This window comes from Ochotona princeps, chromosome 13 (genome assembly GCF_030435755.1).
Source record: "Ochotona princeps isolate mOchPri1 chromosome 13, mOchPri1.hap1, whole genome shotgun sequence".
Lineage (NCBI taxonomy): Eukaryota > Metazoa > Chordata > Mammalia > Lagomorpha > Ochotonidae > Ochotona > Ochotona princeps.
Window position 1 is genome coordinate 45814030 of NC_080844.1, and position 19152 is coordinate 45833181.

General features: G+C 45.0%; 1 protein-coding gene across 1 annotated transcript in view; it reads left to right on the plus strand.

The window, feature by feature from the left end:
* The first annotated feature begins 2422 nt into the window (after positions 1–2422).
* WNT8B (Wnt family member 8B) overlaps positions 2423–19152 on the plus strand; it is a 59577-nt gene continuing 42847 nt past the window's right edge. The window contains exons 1-3 of the mRNA XM_058671091.1: positions 2423–2552; positions 3186–3299; positions 12234–12330. Of these exons, the coding sequence (XP_058527074.1) occupies positions 2423–2552; positions 3186–3299; positions 12234–12330 (341 nt within the window). The remainder of the gene's footprint in view (positions 2553–3185; positions 3300–12233; positions 12331–19152) is intronic.

Below are 19152 nucleotides of genomic sequence, written 5' to 3' on the forward strand. Positions count from 1 at the left end.
TAATATTATTTCAATCCCAAACAGCCTGTATCTCACGCAATAAGATATTGTGAAGTAACCAATGAACCAACAATCGATATGAGTCAGATTGCTTATGATCTACATCAAAGAATTGTAAAACCTAATATACTTGTCAGGACCTATGCTACTCGGAAATGGGGAGGGAGAGCAGAGAAATCTTACTTCACCCTAAAAGGTGTGAGGAAGACGGGAAGTATAACCTATTAGGATCATAACTGGTAACTCATAGACAACAGACTCGAATCAGCATTAGACAATAGCAAAACTACAAAGGCATATGGGGGGAATCAGGAGCAATCCTAACAACCTCTTAACAGGTGGTCATATGCATAGAGCAGGGGGGGACCCCAGAGTGGAGCAGGCGGATAGGAGAAGGCTTGTATCCCAACCCTGAAGACTCCTAGTTCCTCACCAAGGACTATCAGTAGGATCACTGAAGACTACATCACAACTGCCAAGGAGACCACAGGGAAATGGAGTACCTTCGGAGGCCAAGAACTCTGAGGTCACCCACCCTCATTTGGATCTACCACATGGGATGGAAGAAGCCCAAATTCTGCCTTGCGGGATCCAAGGTCATCGGAATGACAACCAGAAGCACTGAGCGGTCCACAGAAACAGAAGAACAGTAAACTTCCTTCGGGAGTAGGGAGAGCAGCTTTCTCTGGTCCTTGCCTGGTTCCGGCTTTGGGTCCCCACCCTATCTCGCAATGACCATCAGGATCGCTCCAAAAACCCCTCAAAAACAAACAAACAAACAAACAAACTAGAATAGATAGATAGAGAACAACAAGGAAAGCTTAGAAACAGACAGGAAACGGTCAGCGGGGATGTACTTATAACTCACTGAGTGGGACACAAAGGTTAGTCACTCCTCACTGGGGTATTGAAGATTTCTCTGCGCACCCCTACTAAAACTGTTCACCTAAACTGCTGACATATGTCTTGTTAAAGTTATAGAGTTAGACTACTCGAAAAACAGCCAGGTTCAGCAAAATCATGCTTCAATGCTATGAACTGCTAAATACTAAAATTAAAATAGCCATGAGACAGCCATTTTAAGGTGTATAGCACCTGGTTGTATATAAACTAATAATTGAAATGTCAATGTAGAAGTCACAGGATGTGGTTCAGAACTTGCATTTTTTTTTTCCTCTTTTAACATATTGGTTACTCAATACCGTGTCAACTAATCCCAAAACATCATAAATTGTTACTGATGTAATGTCGCGGCGTCTAATTGATCGGGAAGATACTCTGCCAGCTCTACCTTCAAACCAGAGATGATCTCCCCAAGAAACTGTTGAACTTATCTGGACAATAAGATGCTGGACTTTATGCTTGGTAGATGCTTGCAATGAAAGAGTCTCCACTGAATTTGAACTGTGGTAATGCAACATGGTGGAGGAATCCACCATGGGGGGGTGTTGGGGAGGGGTGGGGGGAATCCCAGCGCCTATAAAACTGTGTCACATAATGCAATGTAATCAGTAAAAAAAATGAGCTTAAAAAAAAAAAAAAAAAAAAAAAAAGACCAGCCCTCAGCTACGTGAAACCAAGATTGCTCTACAGGAGCACTCAAGACAGGCTCCACCACGGTGAGGTTTTCCTGAGCCGGAAAGAGGCATGCGGCCACTGCAGCAACATAGTAGTCCTGGGTGGGAAGCCCAGAGTTGGCAGAGGACAGCCTCCTGCCAGGCATCCGAGACGGAGGAGTACCAAGGGGCACACAAGCCCTTTTGTAACGTCAAACCCCTTCCAGGGCACGGTACATGCCTGTGGGAAGCCAGGCCAGGTGATAAAGCCACAGCTGGGATGTGCCTTGAGACTCATGTCAAGGATTTTACTAGATTCATTCCTTTATTTGAAAGGCAGTGAGACAGAGAGGAAGAGACAGATATCTACCATTTGCTGGTTTGTTCCTCCAAAGGTTGCAATACCTGGGGCTGAGATAGGTTGAGGGGAAAAAAGCAAGGAACACCACCCAAGTCTCCCACAAGTGTGGTGGGACCCCACTGTCTGGGTCATCCTCTGCCGTTTCCAGGCACATTAGCAGGACAGCTGCACTGAATATGGGACACAGTTGGTAGGAGTGGCAGCCTAACCCACAGCACCCCAATGCCCACCTCAGAGTTTTTATTCTGAGGTAGCCCAGTACCTGTCAAGGACAACCCTGATTGCTCTTATGAACCAAGTTGCATATCTCTCACACGCCAACCACCGTGTCTCTCACGGACCAAGCCCACATCTCCCATGGACCACGCCTCCCGTCTCTCATGGACCAATCGCGAAATCCCTTACAGACAACCCCAAGTCTCTCACGGACCAATCCTGACATCTCCCATGGACCAACCACGACCTCCCTCACAGACACACGTTGGATCTCCCACACGTTAATCCAATGGTCTTTGAAGATGAACCTGAAAACTCCTGCTTCCATTCTTGGCTCAGACCTAATAGCAGGCAGAGGCACAGGAAAGGGGGCCGCCGGCTCCTGGAGCGCCTGACACCTAATGCTCACAGGGAGCCCAGTAAGCTGTCATTTCTTGTTCTCTGATCATCCCCACCCCCGGCAGGACTTGACCTTTTCATGAACTTAGTGCCATTTGCTAAGGCACATAATTCTGTGACTGTGCCTCTCCCCAAGCCTGATGTATAGCTGCCCGTGGGTCCACAGAGGTATGCATGGGGTAGAGGGAATACCTGAAGGTCTTAGCAGGAGGTGTTTCAAAGAAGACATGAAATCACAGAATGGCCCTGGAGTTTGTGAATTGCCTAGGTTAGAGCTGCCTGCCCCAGTACTGGGGCCACACTCGGGTCCAAAGGGGGAAACCTAGTGTGGTCATCTCTAAGGTGCCTAGAGGGGCACGTGGGTGCCAGGCTGAGTGAGGACATGGGCACAGTACTTCCCTACACTGTCCCCTCTGGCCCAGGTGCCTCCTTCCTGCCTCATTCTGTAGGATCCAAGGCACCCACCCTGCCTACCTCATGGAGTTGGAGAGTGCAGGCACAGGTGTGGGCAGTGGGCAGATTCAGTCAAGGGGCAAGGCAATGGGCATGAGAAGCTCAGCTGGAAATGGGTACAGTCCCAGGGCAGAGCAGTGGGGGTGGCTGGGAGCAACACTGCTGTCAGGCATGCTGATCACTCTCCCAATGCCCCTTAGGACTTTGGGGAACGACCCTGACAGAGAACACAGCTGAGAACCGGGAGCCTTACATCAAGACCACCCTGCGGGAGCTGCTGGTGTACATCGTATTCCTGGTGGACATCTGTCTCTGTGAGTAGCTTCTGCCTCCATGTCCCTGTGTCCTGGAGCTGTGTGCAGTGACTGTCTCTGCCTTCCTGCAGGCAACACTCATTTCTGTAAGCTATGGCCTGGGAACCTGATGCATCAGTCTTCAGACCCTACTCAGTATCTCTCAGCTCCAGATCCTTGGTTTAAAAATAATTTGTCACTGTTTACAGTACAAGGAAAGCAGGTGGCAGATGGGAGGGTGGCCTATGGAAAGAGTGGAAGAACCATGATGTGGAATGCTGAAGTTGGGCCAGCAGGTGCTTTTAGGCCCAAAGAAGAGGGTAGGAGTTTTATACATGGATAATTATTTCCTTATAAAGTTGCACAGGAAGTGAAGTTTGCCTCACTTATGAGGGTTGTGTTTGGCTGTGTGCATGGTATGCTGACTGAGGCTGCAGCAGGCCCACAACTAAGGTGTCCCGCTCACTAGGGGCTCAGTGGCCCCAGCAGGCACTGGTCCTGTTAAGGGCATGGATCTATGCAGGAGGAAGCTGAAGCTCTGATCACATTAAGCAGATGCCATCAGCTTGTCACAGTGTGCACCCTCCAGGAAGGCGGGGCAGAAGGCACTTGTTTCTGCTGGGCTCTGTAGGGATTCTGTGAGGACCAAGGGGCCTTAAGTCCCATCCATGCATGTTTTCTGTTTTCAGAAGCCTCAGTACAGTGGTCAGTGGCAGGTCTTCCAGGACTTGCTGATGTTGGGCACAGACTCAGTCTGATCCCTGTGGAATCCTTGAAGGCCAAGCGTGTCAGAGGCCCTCGGGTTTGGGGTGCAGATATGCAGAGTCACTGCTCTGCTGTCTCCCATGGTGCCCTGCCAGGGGCCAGGCAGCCCAGCCTGGGCAATGTCAGTGGGGACTTTACTGTCAGTGTGGAGTGTTCCATTTTACTACAGTTGAGCAGCTCTGTTCCCTTCCATTGCCAGGCCTCATGGGAGCATCTTAGATGACTGGCATGTGGGCCTTTCCCATCAGGGCTCAGCTTCTCGTTTGTAGAATCTCCCTGTTCTGTTGAGCACTGCCTTACCTGACTCTCTGCAGTGACTTTTCAACTGTTTGAGTGACGTAGCTCTCCTGTTTCTCCTTGGTCATTTGTCCTTCTAGTTAAAGAATTTTGATCTTCTCGCTAAATTGGTGACAATGATGTTCTTAGAGGTGGTGCTGAGTAGAGATAGCAGGCAGAGGCTCTGAACTTGTACAGATTTGCGTCCAGGTGTCATACTTTACCATCAAGGGACATTGAGCAAATTGTTCAACTTCCTTGAGGTTTGGTTTCCTCAAGAAGATTGTGGGACATGGTATCCATGACGTCATTCACTGAGAGCCTGGCTTGTCCTAGAAACTCTTCTGCCTGCCTACTACCCCGGTTCCTGTCTCCAGCCCTGGAGTACACGATGCCAGGTACTGCTAGAAGTATTCCATGGGCATCTGACCAACACAGAATACTCCTGCTGTATCCAAACCTGGGGGCTGATGAGGACAGACAGAGGAAGTGGTATCTCATTGGACAACTGAGAGATTAAGAACATTTAGTTTATTGAAGGTAGATAGGAACAAACTTTCCAAGAAGAGGGGAAAGTATTGTCAAGAGCCAGGGCTGAGGACAGAGTTTAGTGAATGTACGTCATGTGCAGCAACACAGAATAAGCAACAGAAAGGGAGCAGAGAAGAATGGTGGCAGGGGCAGATTGTGGTGGGCTAGACAATGCATAATATACAATTTGCCCTTTACCCGAGGTCCCCAAGGGGCCACTGAAAAGGTTGTAAGCATGAGAATGGACCAGCCCCAAGTTGGGCCAACTAGGATATGTGGGCAAGTTCACTGGTCAGGATGATGGTCTTGGGCTAAATATGTTAATGGAATATTTTGCTTAAGCTTCACAATGTTTTCAGGGGCCACTGGGCCCTATAGCATACTGGTTAAAAACCGTGGTCCTGGATCCAGTGCGGCGTGGCCTAGCTGCTAAAGTCCTCACTTTGCATGCTCTGGGATCCCATGTGTGTGCTGGTTCTAATCCCAGCAGCCCCGCTTCCCATCCAGCTCCCTGCTTGCAGCCTGGGAAAGCAGTTGAGGATGGCCCAAAGCCTTGGGACCCTGCACCCACGTGGGAGACCCAGAAGAGGCTCTGGACTCCTGGTTTTGGATCAGCTCAGCTCTGGCCATTACGTCTGCTTGGGAAGTGAATCAATGGATGGAAAATCTTCCTCTATGTCTGTCCTTCTCTCTGTATATCTGACTTTGCAATAAAAATAAATAAATCTGAAAAGAGGAAAAAAGAACCACAGCCCTGAAGTGAGACAGATTGCAGTTTATACTTTGAATTATTAACTGTGTCATTTTGAGCAAGTAGCCAGCTCAGAAATGATCATGTCTATCTGGTAAGATTGATACAAAAGTAAATTAAATAGCCCACTAATATACTTAGCACAATTTCTATCTTGCACATCAGGACTGTTATTCTTTTCATCTCACTGTAGACTCTGTGAAGCTACAGTACAACGCCATGAACCCAACTAGTGATAGAGCATTATGGAGAATTAACCTTTAAATGTAGAAACCTGCAATTGCTGAGGAGTTGGACTGTTAGCAAAGATCTAAAAATCACCAAACTACTGGAAGATGTGCCATGTAACTTCCTTTGATGCTGAAGACTGAAGTCCACACCCACAAGTTGCCAACTTCAATGAGAGCTTTCTGTGAAACAGAATTTGGAGCCACTTTGTAATCTGATGGTTCCTACAACGCTTAGTAAAATGACCCTTATGCTGAAATACTAGGTTTCCCTGACTCTTCATTTTTTTCAGATCCATCTTCAGGTCACATCAGTCAGTTGTGGTCTTAGTAAGGCCACTTTGGCACTCACCAAGGTCGTGAACTCCCCTTCCCTGACTTTCAAGAAAATAATTTCCTAGAGACCAAAACCTCCAAGGTATTCTAAACATTTTTAACCTGCCAAAAGGCCACAGGATAGAAGCAAGTACAATTTAATTGGGGTGGAGGGGTAATTAGAAAGATAAGACCTAAAGAGGCTGCGTGGGGAGGAATCATGTGTAGAAACACTGCAGAGACTCATCCTAGAAACCAGCAGGAAACAGGTGTGACGCCAACATAGTGTCGCTCAAGGGCTGGAGTCATGCTGTTGCAGATGCACCTTGGCCAACATGCTTCCGCTGTCAGTTCCTATGACTACTGCCAGATGCTGCAGACACCACGAGTTGTGTTAGGGAGGGAAATCTATGGCCTAATGAAAAGATAAGGACATTGGAGTCACACAAACTGAAATACTAGCTCTGTCACTTACTAATGTTGTGACCTTTGGCACTTCCTTGGTAGAACAAACATAATAATACTTATCTTATGCAGATAACATGTATCAGGGATCTAACACAATCATCTCTAGTAATTATCTGCCACATTATCTAGTTGAATTTCAAAACCCTTAATCCTCTAGATGGGTTATGAAAAATACTTTCCAAGAAATAAGGCAATCTGAAGAGGCTAAGTAGTCTACAAGTCTAACTAAATAGTGGTCTGTAAATACAAAACTATGGAGATTGTAAAAGTGATCAGTGGTTGCTAGGGGCTGGGGAGGGGAAGAAGAAAGCAGAGAATTTTTAGGGTAGTGAAACTACCCTGCATGATACTGCAAACATGGCTTGCATCATTATATTTTATCTAAACCCATAGAATATGCAATACAGGGCCCGGCGCAGTAGCCTAGTGGCTAAAGTCCTCGCCTTGCATGCTCCGGGATCCCATATGGGCGCGGGTTCTAGTCCCGGCAGCCCTGCCTCCCATCCAGCTTCCTGCTTGTGGCCTGAGAAAGCAATCTAGGAGACACCCGGCAGAGGCTCTGGGCTCCTGGCTTTGGATCAGCTCAGTTCCGGCCATTGTGGCTGCTTGGGGAGTGAATCAACAGATAGAAGAAGAAGAAGAAAAAAAAAAGAATATGCAATACCAAGAACTAACCCTACAGCACACTACGGGCTTTGAGTGAAAGTTGTAGGTCCAGTTTGTAACAACTGTACCACTGTGATGTGGAATGTCTGTTGCCATTGTTACTTGAGAGGCAGATAAAAAACACTCCCATTTGCTGGTTGTCTTTCCAAATCACTGCAATAAACAAAGCTGGGCTGGGGCCAAAGCCAAGAGCAGAGAACTTCATCCAGCCTACTTAGGTGGCAGGAACTCAATTACTTGAGCAATTACTGCTGACTCACAAAGTCAGCAGTTGGACCCAGGTATCAGATTTAGGCGAAGAGTCTTAACCAGCTTCTTAGTGCTAGGCCAAATGTCTGCCTGTGATGTGGGATTTGCTACAAGAGTAGCCTATGCCTACACAGGGGCATGGAATATGTTCTGTGTTGGAAATCCTCATAATTTTTCAATGAATTTGTATGTGTTTGGGTGTGAATTTAAAACTACCCTAGATGGGGGCTCGGCAGCGTGGCCTAGTGGCTAAGGTCCTCGCCTTGATCCCATATGGCCGCTGGTTCTGATCCCGGCAGCTCCACTTCCTCTCTGTCTCTCCTCCTCTCAATATATCTGACTTTGTAACAAAAATAAAATAAATCTTTAAAAAAAAAGAAAAAAAAAAAAAAACTACCCTAGATGGCCCAGCACAATGGCTCAGTGGTTAAATCCTCACCTTGCACACCCGGCATCCCATATGGGTCCCAGTTCATGTCCTGGCTGCACTGCTTCCAATCCAGCTCCCAGCTTGTGGCCTGGGAAAGCAGTAGAGGATGATCCAAAGCCTTGGGACCCTGCACCCACATGGTAGACCAGGAAGAAGCTCCTGGCTCTTGGCTTTGGATTGGCTGAACCCTGGGCGTTGCGGCCACTTGGGGAGTGAACCAACAGACAAAATCAATCTTTCTCTCTGCATTTCCTTCTCTCTGTAAAATCTGCCTTTCCAATAAAAATAAATAAGTTTTTAAAAATGTCCTAGAAAACAGAGTATTTTATGAAAGTACAGTAGCAATAATTTTCATGGTTATAGTTAATAATAAAGTACTGTGTGTTTCATACAATGAAAAAAATAATTTTAATTGTACTCACTACAAAGCAATGATAAATATTTTAGGTTATGGATATGTTAATTATCCCCATTTTACCCTGTTACAATGTGTATACCTCACAAAACATAATCCATATGTGTGTATATGTATATATACATTTATATTTGTAGAATTGTTATTTGTTGGGGCTGGTGCCATGGTATAATAGGCTAAGGCTTCCATCTACAGCAATGGGATTCCATATGGGTGCTGACTTGTGTCCCAACTGCTCCACTTCCCATCTAGCTCCCTGTTTATGTCCTGGGAAAGCAGCAGAGGATGGACCAAAGCCTTGGGACCTTGCATCCACACGGGAGACCCAGGAGACGCAGGAGAAATTTCAGGCTCCTGGCTTCAGATCAGCTTACCTCTAGCTGTCATGGCTATTTAGGGACTGAACAACAGATGGAAGATCTCTCTCTCTCTGTGTCTCTCATTCTGTGTCTCTCCTCTCTGTAAATCTGCCTTTCAAATAAAAAAAATATTTTAAAAATTATTTGTTAATGAAAAATAAATAAAATATTAGCAGGTGTTTTACAAAGCAGTTAAGCTGCAATTCTGGACTCCCATATCCCATACTTGATTTGAGTCCCAGCACAATCCTAACCCCACTTTCCCAGTAGGTAATGACTCTAGAAGTGTGTCCCTATTACCTCCAAGGGAGACACAAACTGAATTCCTGTCTCAGCTTCTGCCTGACCCAGCCCTGGTTGTGAGTACTGGGGGAGAGAACCAATGGTTGGAGGATCTTTCTTTCTCTCTACCTTTCAATTACATTGAGTAAGTACATACATAAAACACCATTTAGAATTTATAGTTGGCTTCACATATAGAGGATGTATCCTCTGAGCAACACCCTTTAAATGACCACCACCATCCTCGTCCTCATCATCACTGGTAACACGCAATCCTTTGTTGAGTGGGTTTCAGTGTTTAACCCTCTGCTCTGTATTTTATCTCACCATCTATTCCCAGTGCCTCTGTGGCATTGGCTCAGCTATATCCATTTCGCCAATCACAGCAGGATCAAATCTGCCAACAGCCTGCCCTAGGCCACACAGCAGACAAGTGGAAGAAGCATGATTCCTGTCTAGCAACTGTTTGTCTGACTCTGATTCTGAGACTTTTTCCTGCTGGGATTTCCTGCAGCCTCGCTGTGTGCACATGAACTACATGCTGATTCACTATACCTACAACATCATAGCAAGGGTGGCTCTCTGCCTTCCCTCATAGAGTATAGAGAGAATTTGACTTGCTTGTTCATCTTCTTTCATTTTATTGATTTATTCAAAAGATCATATAGGTGCCAGCGTGGTGGTACTGCAAGCTAATCCTTCACCCTTTAGTGCCAGCATCTCCTATGGGCACTAGTTTATGTCCTGGCCACTCTTGCTTCTGAACCAACTCTCTGCTTATAGCCTGGGAAAGCAGCAGAGGATGGCCCAGTGGCTCGAGCTGAGCTGGTCAATGAGCCAGGAGCCTATAGCTTCTTCCAGGTCTTTCACGTGGGTACAAGGGCCCAATGACATGGACCATCTTTTGCTGCTTTTTCAGATTCATGAGCAGGGAGCTGGATTGGAAGTGTAACAGTGGAGACTCAAGCTGGTGCCCATGTGGAATCTGTCTTTTTAGGTAGAGGCTTAACCTGCTACATCCTGGTGCTAGCCCCAAGAATTTATGTTCATAAGCTATCACTTGACACTTCCTAGTTGCAGTAACAGGGACCTAAGTCAGAAGATGGAACATGAAGTGACACTCTGATACGTGATGTAGGCATTCCAAGTGGTGGTTTAATAAGCTGCACCACAAAGCCTACTACACATTTCCTCTTATTTCTAAGTATATTTGTATTTTCATCTTAGTGACAGTAGTCATGCTACAATCAACTAAAAATTTTATCTTCTGGTTCCAATATTTGTCTATTACAGATCTATACCTGCTACTGCTTTTTAAAAAACTGTTATTGAGTAATTTTCTTGGACATTTCAATGGAGATACATTACTAGACCACAAGACAGAAATCCCCCCGTAGTATTTGGCGGTGGTTGTCACTGTGCCTCTCTAGAGGATGAAACAGACTTCTGACATTAGTGATGTGAATCACACCAATTTTGTCACAACTTCACAAAATTGGATTTCCTCATTTTTATATTAAATAGGTATAAAATAGTACAATTTCCTTTAGTGTGTTTGTCTTTCCTAGTAAAGAAAGAAAATAGTTTTCTCCTATTTTAATTAATAATGTGGACTGACTTTGTGTAAATTGTATAAATATACTTTAAGAGGGACATGGGAAAAGAAAGGGAGCTTAGATCTTGGACCTTCACACTCCTAATGGGAACCAACCTATGAGACTCTCAATTCCAAGATCTGATTTCCTGGGAGTGGAAAGAAGCACTGACATAGTTAGGCCTCAGCTGTGTGGCAGTCTGACCTTGGGTATGCCCACATTCCTTCCCTTCATGCTTTATTCTGGGAACTTAGTGGGCTTGGAAGCCAAAGCTACCTGGCATCTCATCTGGCTAAAATAGAGCTATCTTTTTTTTTTCCATGCAGGTAAAGTGGGTAAACTGTCAATCTTCTAATAACGGCAGCCATTCATACCTTACAAAGAGCTGACAGACCTAATATCTTTTTTTTTTTTAAGATCTATTTTTTATTGGGAAGTCAGGTTTACAAAGAGGAGAGACACAGAGAAAGGTCTTCCATCCACTGGTTCACTCCCCAAGTGGCCACAGCGGCCGGAGCTGAGCTGATCTGAAGTTAGGAGCCCAGAGCCTTTTCGAGGTCTCCCACATGGGTACAGGGTCCCAAGGCTTTGGGCTGTCCTCGACTGCTTTCCCAGGCCACAAGCAGGGAGCTGGATGCGAAGCAGAGCATCTGGGACATGAATCAGTGCCCATATGGGATCCCGGCACATGCAAGGCAAGGACTTTAGCCACTAGGCTACTGTGCTGGACCCAGATCTGTCATGTTATTCGATCCTGACGGCAGTCCTGGAAGGGTTAGATACTATTACTTCTCTTCCACAGACAAGAAGAATGTTAATATTGCCATTATGAATCATTCAGGAGTGAGGATTAGTCATTCAGAACCATCCCTGGTGGGTGGAGTTGGCTCTGAGACAGATACTCCTCAGCAAGGAAATTGCTGGAGAAAGATCTTCCTGCTTCCCCTCCAGCCACCCCACACCATCATGTTATTTATGAAAGGGCTTCCAGCCCTTTGTCTTTTGGAAGGATGGCTGTAGCCTTTTGTTGATGGAGAAACATTGACCATCTTTGTGTTGAAACAGTGGCTGTTTGTTTTAGGAGACATCATTGTCATCTCAGAGGTGCACCTGGAGCTGGGCCTGTATAGGAGAGGCTGTGAGCCAGGGCAAGGCTCAGTCTGGTTGCCATGGAGTTGGTCGGCGCCGGCAGAGTCCCTCAGCCTGGATGCTTTTTATCCTTCATTGGTTATTATTTTAGTAGACTGCTTTCTTTTAGTGGATTTTAAGGTTTTTCTCATTAATTGGTGGAATCATCCCTGATCAAAAGATGTTAAAATGACCTTGAAAATCTAGAATAAAATTACTTTCTTGACTGAGAATTTCTAGAATCCACGAGGAGTAGAACAGAAATGCATTAGAAGTTCAGAAAGTATCTGTGGGGGGGCCACTGTCAGGTTATAATGAGTGATGGAAGGTATTTGGTCACATAGAATCATGGCTTTTGTGAAGACTCAGAGATAGAATACAAAGAACATGGAATCTAGAATGAGGTTCAAATGAGGGTGCTGTCGGTTGTTAGCCATGCATCTTTAACAATATTGGTCAAGATGCTTAAATTTCTCTGTGACTTGATTTCCTTCTCAGATGAGGATAAAGTATGCCTTTGTGAGGAATGTGGGAACCAAAAATGCCTGCGCTATCATAGGCTTTCAGTGAACATCAGTTGTCATTGTCCAACAAGGTATAAATTAAGAAAATACTGAAACCCATCTCTGTGTTTTGGATTGTTGTGGATGAGATCAGACTTGGGTGCTGCTGTTTAAGCAGCTGGAGAAAGAGCAGGTGTCCGGACCTTACGCTGGGAGTCTGAGCACTAGCTCTGCCTCTCACCAGATGAATGAACCTGAACTCTGAACTTTATGGTTCACAGGAAATTTTGATTTTGTGTTCAGTGGAATCACCAGTCATGTGTGATAGGTTGTTAGAAGACAATGCTTTGAAAACTATGAATTAAAGTACAAACCTGAGGGCTGATAATGGTATCAGTAACACTATCTCTATGCTATGGTGTGGTAACTGCTGGAAAATTTTGGCCAGATGTATGCAGAGGTTCTAGTCCTGAAAGTAAGGCATTGAGCAATGGTTCTGACAGGCGTGCTCCCAGGTGCCCTGCAGCTTCCTCTGTCCTCTCCTGTGCTTTGTGGTATTTCTCTTACTCAATAGCACATTTGTATATGTTCATATTTTCTTCAGACACTTCAGCCAAACCACGTATTGCAACACATTGAATGCAGAAGCGGGCATGAGAATCCAGCTGTCTTTTATTAAGCCAGACTTTGAGGAGGTTTGCAAACATGGATAGCAGTGCCACTTTTCTCACTATCATTTGCTTTGTTTCAGAAGATATAGGCTTTAAAAAAAAGATTTATTTATTTTTATTGAAAAGGCAGATCAAACTTATGGAGAAAAGAAGAGACAGAAAGATCTTCGTCTGCTGTTTTGCTCCCCACACAGTGGCCTGAGCTGAGTCTATCCAAACACAGGAGCCAGGAGCTTCCTTCAGGTCTCCCAGACAGGTGCAGGGTTCCAATGCTTTGGGCCGTCCTCTATTGCTTTCCTAGGCCACAAGCAAGGAGCTGGATGGGAAGGGGGGTAGCTGGGACACAAGCTGATGCCCATAGGGGATCCTGCCATGCAAGGCAAGGATTTAGTCACTGAGCCATTGTGCTGGGCTCAGAAAATATAGGCTTTTTTTAAAAAATAAAAATACAATGTATATTCACATGTGTTGGGTTTGTTGTCATCTTTGAAAGAATGACTTAATAAATACTTAAACTTTCCCTAAGATTTTATTTCTAATGAGGTACTGGTTGATAGATGTTACCCAAGTAAACAAAAACATTTTGGGGCCCTCAAAACTTTTAAGGCAAGAGTCCTGAAAACAAAACACTTAAGAGCAACTGACTTAGGCACTGAGTCAGAGCTGGTCTAATTAGATAATTTCACAGCATGGAAGCAAAGAAAATGAGGAGATCCTGGGTATTCACACATCCATTTGTTCGAACATTTATAAAGTCCTACCATGTGCTGGGCCCTTGGTCTGGTGCTAAGGACTTCAGAATACTTGAGGCACATCCTCTGACTTAGGAGCAAGGGAGACCACCAGGTAAACCAGTGGTGACAGGGTGAGGAGTATTGCAGGAAGGCTGCTCCAGGAGCACGGTGAGATATGGGGGCAGAGTGGTCAGGGAGACCTGGCACTCTTGTAGGCCCAGGGACAGGAACCCACTCAAGTCTGAGAGGTCCAAACTCTGCCAGGGAGGCCTGAAGGCATTGCCATTTCCCTGCTTGCTTGCTTATTTGTTTGCTTTAAGGGTGTTGGCTCAGCCCATGGAGGCAGGGGTCAGAGGAGGTGGCGTCAGCCAACCAAGCCAGCTGAGGCCTCAGGCCATGACTGTGTGAGAGCTTTGCCAGTCAGAGTCTCAGTGGGCAAGTAAAGGGAAAAAAAGGTCAAGCAGGATTTCTTTTCATTCCCTTGCAAAATAAAGAAAAATAAAACTGGGAATATCTTTATTAGATTTTTACCCAATGCGTAGTCCTTGTTTTCACAAACTCTAGTCACATAGCTGTCAGAGCCGCTCCCTGTACTCACTGTTGCAGTGAGGTACTTCGTGTCAGCCGTTTTCCAGACACACAGAAATGTATGTGAATCTTCCAATAGAAGCTCAGGGTGGTCACACTGGAAGGAGTTGTGTGGTCACGATGAGAGCCTTGGTGAGCTGCAGGGGCCACTGCTGGAGACAGAGCAGTATGGAAGCCCTCGTCCAGTGTGACTGCCAAGGGCAGCAGAGGCCATGCAGGAGGGTCTCTGGACGCACTCTGAAAGACAAATCCTACTTCAGAATAACAACAAGGAACCACCAGGGCAGCCCAGGGGCAGGAACGTGCTCCTTGCTGGAGCCTTCTGGGTCCTGGACCAGCTCTCCCAGCTCCTACTCCTTTCTCCTCCCTCTCCCATGTGCCCGTTTTGTTATCTTCTCACCTGCCTCTATGCATACCTTTGCGCTTCTCTTCCTCTCTGATCCCTGTCTTCCTGTTCCCTGCTGAAAAACATGTTTTCCACTCTTTGTTCTTGAGCGCCAGGAAAGACTGCAGTGTCTCAGGAAGATCATGGCCTTCCACATGACATCGTTTCTGTTTAAATTGTTTAAACATCAGCCAATGCATTCATTGCTTGTTTGCTTTCCCTGTGAGTGGGACCATTTAAGAGCCTCTTCTTTTGTATGGAACAAGTCTCAGATTTAAAGAGACGATGTACTTTTCTGTGATCCAAGGCTGTGTTCACACAGTTTTCTGGGATTGCACTTAATTTTCTTTTCTTTCTTTTTTTTTTTAAGATTTATTTATTTTTATTGCAAAGTCAGATATACAGAGAGGAGGAGAGAAAGAGGGGAAGATCTTCATCTGTTGATTCACTCCCCAAGTGGCCGCAACAACTGGAGCCATGCCGATCCAAAACCAGGAGCCAGGAGCCTCCTCTGGATCTCCTATGCAGGTGCAGGGTCCCAAGGCCTTGGGCCATCCTCCATTGCTTTCCCAGGCCACAGGCAGGAAGCTGGATGGGAAGCAGGGCCACTGGGATTAGAACTGGCGCTCATATGGGATCCCTGTGGATTCAAGGTGAGGACTTTGACCACTAGGCTACTGTGTTGGGCCCATCCTTAATTTTCAATATTTTGTGAATCAATCTATGATGAGACTACCCTTCACAGACACAGTAACTTCAGAGAGAATCGATTCTTGGCTTTTGGGGGAACATTTGGTTTGGTTATGGTGTTAATTATCCTGCCAGCGTTGCAGGGACTTTGTGACTATGGAGCTTGGAATGCAAACTTACAGGTAAATACAAAGTTTCTGTTAGTGAAAGCTTTCTATTCTTGTATTCATTTTCAGCTCTGTTAACTTGGTCACCTCCTGTTTGCTGTTTGTTAAGACCAATGCTAAATCTTTGTAAGATGGTGGTGTTACAATGGACGTGACCTCCGCAGCTGAGATTAGTAGGTTTCCCCGTCCCTTCTGGGCTCAATTTTTTGAGGACTCCCTGCTTGTCAGCTGGCAGCATTAAAGGCTCCTCTTCTGATGTTTGTTCAGGTTCTTTACTTATTTATTGTTCAGTTAAATACAGAAAGCAAGAAATCTTTGGGTCTCAGCTTTGTTTCTCTCTCTGTGACTTCAGCTTTTTCCAAAATGATCATTTTCTGAGAGATCTTGGACAAAACAATTAAAGGGATGACTAAACACTAGCAGAAGTTTTCCTCTGTAGTTTTCTGTAAGATGAGGTGGAACCCAACCGCCACTGCTGAATTATCATGCAGAGAAGTCTCCCTCGCAAGGCGAGTCTTCTGTATCATACTACAAGTGGCATCCTCCGTCCTTTAAACACCGTGTCCTGCTCAGACACAGTCTCATGTGTTTCTTGTGACATGAACTGCAGCTTATGTTAGGTCTTGAGGTTTCTGGATGCTATGGATTAGAGAGACAGTGTTTTCAAGGATGGCTCTGGAGAAACTCATCCATTTTAGTAAGGACTTTTGATCTCCTGGTTTGGCCAAGGTCTTAATAAACTCTGGCAGTTCTTACACCATATTAGGAGGTTAGCACCCAGGGCAGGGGTGAGGCTCAGAGTTAAGACACGCACAGGCCATAGTGGAATGTCTGAGTTCCGTTCCGCCTCAGGCTGCTAACTGCAGTTTCCTGCCAATAAAGTGCTTCAGAGGCAGTGGGGAGTGGCTGAAGTAATTGACTTTTTTCTTTAATAGTAGCTCTTTCTTTTTCTTTTTATTTCTTTTTTTTCAAGATTTCTTTTTTTCTTTTTGAATTGGGAAAAGCGTATCTACAGAGAGAAGGAGAGACAGAAAGAAAGATCTTCTGACCACTGGCTCACTCCCCAAGTGGTTGCAATGGCCAGAGCTGAATCGATCCAAACCCAAGGGCTAGGAGCTTCTTCTGGGTGTCCCACAGGGGTGCAGGCCCCAGAGCTTTGGGTCATCCTCTGCTGCTTTCCCAGGCCATAAGCAGGGAGCTGGATGGGAAGTGGAGCAGCCAGTAAACAAACTTGCCCATATAGGAGACTAACATGCAAGGCGAGGATTTAGCCACTGAGCCATCACTCCAGGCCCAGGTAATTGGGTTGTTAGCATACACATGGTACATACCTGGATTATGTATTTGGCACTCAGCTTTGCCTTGGCATCGTGGGCATTTGAGGAGTGAGCCAATAGGCGGGAGAGTTTCTTGCACTCTCTTCATAATCTTGCTTTCCCTTTCTTTCCTTTCTAAAATTAATTTTAAAATAAAAAATGTTTTAAAGGTTGTAATAGCCAGGATCTGTAAGAATTGGTTACCACGTTTTCCCTTGCATCTGCATCCAGAATTGAACAGAACAAGGAGTTCCGGCGACTAATAGACAAGAATGTATAGATCTGTTCTTTCTGCTAAGTTTGAGGCTATTTCAAACTTGAGGAGATAAATAATCCGTTCTTGGACCCGTTTTCTGTTTTCCAGAATGATTACCCTCAGCCTGATTGAATTCTCTTCAACAGAAACTCATAAAACTCTTTGAGTCTGCATCTAATTTCCTAAGGAGAAAGCAGCCATGTGTAATCAGAGGTTCTCTAAAATTCTGATCTTCTGAGCCCACAGCCTGGAAGACGTGATAATGCTCAGAGACTTTGTCACTAGGGCAGATGTGAGTGATGGAGTTCTTCCAGCTGTTGCCTGTTGACACGCTGGAATGACACGAACTGATCGTCTACAACCCCTTTGTGTATACACTGAGGAAATAGCTCTTCCTTTAATTGCCAGATTCTGCCTACATCCAACCAAAGACACATAAGGTATTTGGAATCCAACTTGGAATGACTCAATAGCATTAGCCAGAATGTGTGCATGGGAGAGCGGCAAGGAAGAGATTAAAAAGAAGAATTGCCCAAGAAGAAGGGCAACAACACAGAAAATGTTTTTAGTAGATTTCCATTATGAAAAGGAATCAGATTCTTTATACCCAATTAATGGTTTTAACCAGGAGAACTGGGATTAAACCTGGCTTTTCTTAGGATAGGCGCCAGTTCTAATCCCGCAGCCCCACTTCCCATCCAGCTCCCTGCTTGTGGCCTGGGAAAGCAGTCAAGGATGGCCCAAAGCCTTGGGACCCTGCACCCGTGTGGCAGAAACATCCCATCTCTCCAAGTTCTTTACCAGTTAGTGGAGGGAATTGTCGCTGCCCCGGGAGACTGCTGACAGCAAAGAACAGCCATGCACTTAAAAAGTAATTAGGGGCAGGGAAGGACCATGTGCTGGCCTCAAAGACTCTCACCTGGGAAAAGGTCTCAGAGCAACTGCTAATGTCTTGCTGTTCCTGGGAGCTGGCAAAATATGCCAGCAGTTCAAAACACAAGACAGAAAGATTCAGTCTGTTCTGTAAGCACAGGAACAGATGAAATCAGGTTACTATCCGAGCTCATGATGATGATTAGTAATAATTATTATAGTCAGACTTCTCTAACCTATGTCTAGAAGAAATGTGAACTGACATGAAAAAGCACGGATGTAATAAGCTGCAGGCCGTCGGCACTGCAGTGAACAGAGACTTAGCAAGAATAGTGGGGAGACATAGATGCTAACTCTGGAAACAATTGACTTGGTTGGTTTTTACAGAAGAGATATGAAATATCATAAAGATAAAAATCATATTAAAAATTGGAGCTATTTTTCATTTGACCATTTCTCATGTCCCCCTCTACTAACACTCCTATTAAATACTAATTCTACAAAGGCAATTTTAGGAGTGAGAAATATTTGTTTATGTACATATATGTGTGTATGCCTACAAATTCATATTTGTGTAGCTAAAGAAGTGATGGTATCCCAGAGAGCTGACTTTATCCAGAAATAAAGCTTGACAAATCTGAAGCAATTAATGGCAGGCATGGACAGTCCTACATTACTGTCATCCATTTATTGGGTTAACAAGCCCCTTTCAATGTAGGATAAGAGAATATAATTAATGCATCCACTATACTCTTTTCTAGTTCCATTTTCCTTAGAAGTAATGCACTCTGTTTTTTAAAGTCATGATTCCCATGTAAAACTGGCTTAAATCAGATGATACTTGCCTTAGTAATGGCAGTCCAAAAGAGTACGAGGTTTCAGGTTTATGAATCCAATAGTTCAATGACATTGTCAAAGACCCATCTGTTTTATTGTTCAGTTCTGTTAGCTTCACAGTTTTCATCCCAAGAATGACTCCTCTAGGGCTTTCTCTTCATATTCAGTAGGACCAATATTCCCTCTTGATGATTCTTGATTTATTTTTATTTGAAAAACAGTTTTACAGAGAGAAGGAAAGAGAGATCTTTCATCCTCTGGTTCACTCCTCAAATGGCCACAATGGCCAGAGATGAACCAATCTGAAGCCAGGAGCCTGCAGCTTCTTTCTGAGTCTCCCACATGGGTGCAGGGACCCAAGCACTTGAGCCTTCATCTGCTGCTTTCCCAGGTCATA